Source organism: Triticum urartu, unplaced genomic scaffold (genome assembly GCF_003073215.2).
Source record: "Triticum urartu cultivar G1812 unplaced genomic scaffold, Tu2.1 TuUngrouped_contig_6087, whole genome shotgun sequence".
Classification (NCBI taxonomy): Eukaryota; Viridiplantae; Streptophyta; class Magnoliopsida; order Poales; family Poaceae; genus Triticum; species Triticum urartu.
In genome coordinates, this window is record NW_024116817.1 from 761 (window position 1) to 8,263 (window position 7,503).

The 7,503-nt window shown below is 46.6% G+C and overlaps 1 protein-coding gene across 1 annotated transcript; it reads left to right on the plus strand.

Annotated features, from left to right (window-relative positions):
* The first annotated feature begins 258 nt into the window (after positions 1–258).
* Positions 259–6,963, plus strand: LOC125530121 (NAC domain-containing protein 78-like). Its single transcript, XM_048694520.1, has 5 exons — positions 259–842; positions 1,078–1,287; positions 5,106–5,855; positions 5,945–6,071; positions 6,338–6,963. The coding sequence occupies exons 1-5, from the start codon at positions 366–368 to the stop codon at positions 6,712–6,714; spliced, it is 1,941 nt and encodes a 646-aa protein (XP_048550477.1). The 5' UTR covers positions 259–365; the 3' UTR covers positions 6,715–6,963.
* Positions 6,964–7,503: the final 540 nt, after the last annotated feature.

The window sequence follows — 7,503 nt, forward strand, 5'->3', positions numbered from 1 at the left end:
TGCCATACCGTATAGATCGAGGAGCACCGAAGGAAGCCGTGTGTGTATTCAATTCCACTCTAAAAAGGACCACGGGTTGAATATACTAAAAGACGGGGAGTTTTGTGCAAAAATGAAACGTTTTTCCAGATCCATTTAGAAAGGGACGGCGGGTTCAATTATCAGAAAAGATAAGGATGTTTTTGCAAAATTGCCGCGACGGTGAACCCGGCAGAGGATGTCCCGAAAACGCCCCTGTTCTTTCTTATAGCCCAAGCCATCCCTTCTTCCCGGAGAGAGACACCCCCCTCCAAAACTTTCCCCAATCCAATCTCCCAATCCAATCTTCCCTCTCCTCTCCTGGAACCCTAAGCCTCCTCAGGTACATGACCCACCCTTCCTCGTCCTCCTCCTCCGCCCCGGCGGCCGCGCCGGATGACCCGACCTCCCTTGCCCCGGGCTTCCGCTTCCACCCAACAGACGAGGAGCTCGTCTCCTACTACCTCAAGCGCAAGGTGCTCGGTCGCCCGCTCAAGGTCGACGCCATCGCTGAGGTAGACCTCTACAAGGTCGAGCCATGGGACCTCCCGGCAAGGTCGCGCCTCCGCAGCCGCGACTCCCAGTGGTACTTCTTCAGCCGCCTCGACCGCAAGCACGCCAACCGCGCGCGCACCAACCGCGCCACTGCAGGAGGCTACTGGAAGACCACCGGCAAGGACAGGGAGGTCCGCCATGGAGCTAGGGTTGTCGGGATGAAGAAGACGCTCGTCTTCCACGCTGGCCGCGCGCCTAAGGGCGAGCGCACCAACTGGGTCATGCACGAGTATCGCCTTGAGGGCGATGGCGCAGCCGGGATCCCACAGGTATTGCCACTTTGGACACCGGCGATGGACTTGTGGATTAAGTAGATATTAGACTTCTATCGATATTTTTCATACCTGATCCCAGTGGGCATTGTGCTATGACTGTACCAGGTCTTTTGCTACTGCGAGTCACGGGCAAAATTTTCGATCGCTAGGGTGGCAATGTTCTGTTTTAGTTGCTAATGACGCTTGAATGCAAATACAGCGATGCTGATTTTCAAACCATTGTGCACAGGATTCATTTGTAGTGTGCCGAATCTTCCAGAAGGCTGGGCCTGGTCCTCAAAACGGGGCACAGTATGGAGCTCCCTTCGTCGAGGAGGAGTGGGAGGCGGATGAGGATGATGATTTTGGTCCTCTGCCAGTGCAGAGGGACGTTTTTGGTGAGCATGAGGCTCCTGGTGCTATGGAGAAAGGATATCTTCAGATGAATGATCTCATTCAGGTATACCTACAACTTGCATGATTTTCTACTCACTGCTTGTTTTAGTAAAAGAAGCGTCTAGTTGGGTATAAAATGATATACTGCATAAAAGTCAGTTTATGTTGCATGCTTGCAGTTTGAGTTATACATAGATCAGCTTGAGTTGGCACTGAATTTGTTAGCCTTCTGAATCTGAAGATAATAACACATGTAGTTCTATTTCCTCGCACTAGTCCATATGTACAGTCAGGAGGGGTAGCGTACCAGCTCGTGTTCTTGTGTGTGTGTCGGCGCTCTCTGGGAGACAATGCCGAACACCTCCTCTTCTAGGTCTAGCACATGGGATTGCGCCCTACGGGCCTTAGATATATGGGCAGGGCCCATACCGGTTCAACACTCCGCCTCAAGATGGGTGGTAGTAGATAGCTATCAACCCCATCTTGTCACATGCCAAGTTACAGTCCTTGTTCCCGGCCCCATCTTGTCACATGCCAAGTTACAGTCCTTGTTCCCGGCCCCTGTGTTACCCAGAGCTGACATGAGTAAGGCCGATGATCCCAGCATCAAGTTTCCCCTTAATGAAGAAGCGATCAATTTCCACATGTTTTGTTCTATCATGTTGAATCGGGTCATTGGCAATGCTTATAGCTGACTGATTGTAACACCACACTCTCAGGAGGGCCTTCCTCAGAAGTTTCAACTCGCTCAGTAGATTCTCCACCCAGAGCATCTCACTCAACCCTTGAGATAATGCTCTTTACTTAGCTTCTGCTGTTGATCTAGACACAACTCTGTTTGTTTCGTGCTTCTCCATGACACCAAATTTCCTCCCACAAACACACAATAGCCTGAAGTTGAACTTCTATCATCTTGACAACTTGCCCGATTAAAATCACTCTAACCATCCACCTCAAGATGTCCACTTGCAAACCACAACCCTTCCTCCTCTACGTTGATGTCCGTGAGCGACAACTCGATCTTCTGGACAACTCCCTGTTGAGGAACGATGCCCCCGTAGTTCGAGTCTGCGAGGAACTGAGTGAGCTGCTCGACAGCCTCAGCAAGTCCTTATGGTTCACCCATCTTTCTGACCAACTACACACAGCAGCTACTTACCCTTCTTCTCCCCCTGGCCACACACAGCAGCAGCAGCAGTAGTCCCGGCAACACCCTCAGTACTGCCTCCTCTTCCCTTTCCAGTCAGCCGCAACAAGCAACACGACCTGCCTCTCCTGCCTCTCTCCAGTCAGTCGCAGCAGCAAGCACCTCTGCTCCCATGTCCACACACCAGCAGCCCCAGCAAGCATGCACACACATCTTCCTACCACGCAGGCAACAGCAGGAGTACAGCAGCAAGCAACAACACCGTCAGCACCTGCACCCAGCAGCAGCAGCAGCACAGCCAACCTCCTCTAAATCTGCTGTTCCTCCTCTGCTGCCTTCTCGCCGCGTACAGCCTCACCTCCTCCTCTTCCTTCCCTGGGCCGAATGCAGCTGCTTCTCCGCCTCACACGCGCGCGCACAGCAGCCTCTTCTCCGGCTCACAGGACTGCCGCTGATCCGTGCCAGACCCCGCAGCCTCGCCGTCTGTCAGGTCCCCGCCGAACCTGGCGTCTGATACCATGTAGAATCAGGAGGGGTAGCGTACCAGCTCATGTTCGTGTGTGTGGGTGGCGGCGCTCTCTGGGAGACAACACCCAGCTCCTCCTCTTCTAGGTCTAGCACATATGCTGGGCCCTATGGGCCTAAGATAGATGGGCAGGGTCCATACCGGTTCAACACCATATATGCCCTTGTCTTAGTTTAACTGATTAGCATATGAGTTTTTTATCAGGTTACAACACCTTTTCTTATATTGCCCCTATATGTACAATTTTTTTTAAGTCTTACATATAAATACTATACAGTTACCCTAGCATGTAACAACAGGAAGACTTTGTCATACACTTTCCATATCAAAAAATATGTCCTGCAACGTCTACATACCGCCGATCCCATATATTACCTTATTAGGACAATATGTTCAACATTGTGATACTGTATTTGGTTGTATGCTGCTTGATAGTCAACAACCACCTCATTTTGGCGAATATAATGTAGTAGCACATTTATCAGTGATTTTCCTTTTTTATGGACTTCTTGAAGCTGTACTTTGTGCCGGGACCATGTTCGTTAACTATTATAACTATGTTTTTAAAGCGTCCCTAAGGCGACGCCTAGGCGTCGAAGCGCTCCCCCTCCGCTTTGGAAAATCGACCGCTTTGGGCGCCTAGGCGTCCAAAGCGCCCGCCTAGGCGTCGCCTAGGCGCCAAAGCGCCCCCCCCTCCCTAAGGCGGTAAGGCGTCGCCTTAAAAACATAGTATTATACACCAGTTATTAGAATAATTGCAAAAAGACAGCTCCCTTGCCATTAGCAACAAACAACAAACAAAGCCTTTAGTCCCAAACAAGTTAGGGTAGGCTAGAGGTGAAACAAATAAGATCTCGCAACCAACTCATGGCTCTGGCACATGGATAGCAAGCTTCCATGCACCCCTGTCCATAGCTAGTTCTTTGGTGATACTCCAATCCTTTAGGTCTCTCTTAACGGACTCCTCCCATGTCAAATTCGGTCTACCCCGACCTCTCTTGACATTCTCTGCACGCTTTAGCATTGGAATTTTTTTGGGTGCCTTCGCATTATCCATGGTCAAAGGGAGATGTTGATCGCTTTTCATAGCCAGAGTTAGATTTTTTTTCCACAATCCTGGCATTTGGTATGCTCACAAAATTTGCTATCACATCGTCGGTTCCATCTTTTACTTGAAGTGAAAAAAGTGGTTTGTGAATGAAATAATGGATATTTATATTTTCCCCATAAATCTGTAGAATGATGATTGATGGCACATAGTTTCATTCTAATCTGTTGTTGGTTTATTTGTCAAGGAAAAAGGTTCATAATATTACTGAGCATGTTTTGTGTCACGTTGGATCTAAGTTATTGTATCTTTCTCTGCACAGGGATGCTCCACTTCTTTCAGCATTGGGATTTAGCTTGTTTTACTTTGCATTAATGAATTCTATGTCATGCTGTCCAGCAAGACTGCTGACATGCATTGGCTTTTTGACATACATCTTTGTATTTCTATCAGGGTTAACTAGCAAGTATGAGATAATGACACACAAGAGTCATGATGTCATAGTATTCACTATTCAGGTCTATGAGCACTAAAAAGGTTGTAATTCTGTGTTGTCTTTTTTGTCTTTAATAACTTTATACTCCCTCCGTCCGGAAATACATGTCGGGGAAATAGATGTACCTAGATGTATTTTAGTTCTAGATACATCCATTTTTATCCATTTCTATGACAAGTAATTTGGGATGGAGGAATAAATGCCAACGCCATCTTTTGACTTTTCGGATGGTCAGCGCCGCCATAAACTCTATAACCAGTAAAAGATCAGACGAGACTGAACTTCACAAGGTCTGCGTGTCATAGATGATCAAACATACTCCCTCCGATCCTAAATATAAGTCTTTAGAGATTCCAATATGGACTAGATATGGATGTATATAGACACAGTTTAGAGTGTAGATTCACTCATTTTGCTCCGTATGTAGTCCATATTGAGATCTCTAAAAGGACTTATATTTAGGAACGAAGGGAGTATATATGTATTCTAAGCTATAATTCTGTTGAACCTAATAATTCTTTAGCATACTATATTTATCCATACAGGACTATTTTTTACTTTATTCGCATGCGATTATGCTTTATGGGTAATTTCTTTGTTTTGCTCTGATCATTTCTTTACCTAATATGCCAGTTTTTCTAACACACTTTTCCCCTCAAATTCAGGACTTGGCTGGTCAAAATGAGAATGGCAGTGTTGTTTTGCCGGTTTCTGACACTTCAAACACCAGCAGCCATTCTGAAGACGTAGAAGGAAATTCAGGGGACATTTTGAATGACCCAAGTCTTTGTTCTAATTTTCTTCAGTATATTCATCCTGGAGAACAAAATAGCCCAATGCTTGTTGAAAATATGTTATCTAATGCCAATGTTGGAGATTTTCTTAATAGTTCTAGCCCCAATGATGAATTCCTAGAGCTGAAGGATTTGGAGTTACCTCTAGGCAATGATTCCACTATATGGCCTTCTGATGGTTGGGCCTGGAAAACAGCTTTCCCCTTGGATGCTGTGAACGGGTCCAACAATGAGGTTCCTCTGATCACTGGTGATCAGCCTTTCCAGCCAGATGAGTTGGCCCAGTTGTTGCAGACACTACAAGATGACTCCTCCCAGTTGGGCTCAACTATGACCGATCTCCCACACTCTTCTATTACAAATTCAGTCAAGCCAGAAGATGATTCTCTTGTGTATTTTGATGCACCCTTTGATAACTCAATGTTCAGTGATGGATTTAGACAGACGAATGGATTCCTTGGCTCCCCAGCAACCATTCTATCTGGTATCGAGACACTGGATGATGGTATTCCATACTATGATGCAATGGACGATAACTTATTTAATGATATGATGTGCTCTGTACAGCAGTCGGCTGGGAGCAGCTCCCATGTCTTTAATGGGCCAGTTCTTACTCAAGAGGTATGCTACCAGTTACATGTAAGAGATGAACTCACTGCACTTTGTGCAGATCATTGATGTACTCACACACAAATTTTCTACTTTTACAGGTCAACAATCCCAGCTATACATATAGTCCAACTCAAAAGGTTGTAGAACCTAATTTTGTAGTTGGGGCCGCGTCGTCCGCTAGGTTATCTGAAGCTGGTGGCCAGTTAAATTGTGTTGTTTTACCAGGTAATGTTATTATGGAAAAGAACAGGCCAGCTATCCTTGCTATATTTTGCTCTTTAGTACCTATTCAACTATTGATCCAGTATCTCTATCTATGTCACCCTGAGGGACGTTTGCAGTTATATTTACTTGCCCTGATTAAGCAAGATCATTTTGTGCATCTTGCAAAGAAAAACAAGCTTTTGGTTGTGCTTAATCAGGGCAATGTTAACTTGGATGTTGTAGCTGTAAATGAAGATTACTGAAAAGTTTTGGTATTGTGTTGACAGATTCTCAGGCTAAGAATGGGTCCATGGGAAAGCGTTTTGTAAAGATGCTGGATTCAATCTCGGCTCCCCCTGCTTTTGCAGCAGAGTTCCCAGGCAAATCCTTGTCTGGTGTGCACCCTAACACCATCAGCGTGTCTACCGAAGTAATCAGCATAGGAAGCTTAACTGTTGCTTCTCGACAAGGCAAGTGGTCGTTCCAGAAGGATGAAGACATGGAGCTTGTCTTCTCCACAGGTTTCCAGCCTGATAACCGCATACACTGTGGTGGCTGCAACACAGTGACTGCGGTGCTGCGCGGCGGCTTCTGTCTCTTTTTCCTGTCAGCAATAATGCTCCTGGTGAGCTACGAGGTGGGCCTGTGCATCTACGGCAAGTAACCTGGCCTGCCCGCCCGGTATTGGGTATAAAAATATTATTATGACGTTAGGTAATTGTATGTGTGTTGAGGCGAGAACCGGGGACCTCCTGATGGCCTAAATGTATGGCATTGCATGACATGACCTCTTCGACAGCATTAGCGGTGCCGTTTTGCAGCCCGCGAGTTAGTGCTGTATCAATGAATTCCTCCAGTGATATTAGTATTTTAGAACTGCTTAATAATCAAGTGCATGGTGGTGTTGCAGTTATCCATGTTCGTTAGCGTAGAATGTTGTAAATACAAATACCAAGTTGGCGGCTGAATCCAAGCTCAGGATGCTTCAGCTCTATATGTGTTGTTATTTGTCAGGTTTGAACAAAATTCTAAACCATGGAGCAGGCGACACAACCCTCTCCCCTGCGAGAAACTGAAGCTTGACACTTTTTACTCTCATCGGTTCATCGCTAAGGTTGATAGGGTTGGGTGGTCCAACCTTAGCGATGAGCCGATGCCATTCGGGGCATCTCTTGTGGCTTTCTCTCGCATGCCCTCGATGGCAAGGGTAGCCGTCATGGGCATTGCTGCCTGCCTTTAACATAGTGTTTTAAGCCTAAAAAAAGACCTACCATCTGTGCTGCTTCGCCTCGTTCATCTGGAAGAGCAGGGTGCCGTCCCTTTGCCTGGCTGCTTGTAGGAGGATCAACACAAAGGGATGTTGTGCTGATTATCTCTCCCTCTGAGCGAAACGGCTGACCATCTTGTGTTCGGCTGCAATTTTGCCGCTGCATTTTGGATCTTGTTGGCACTC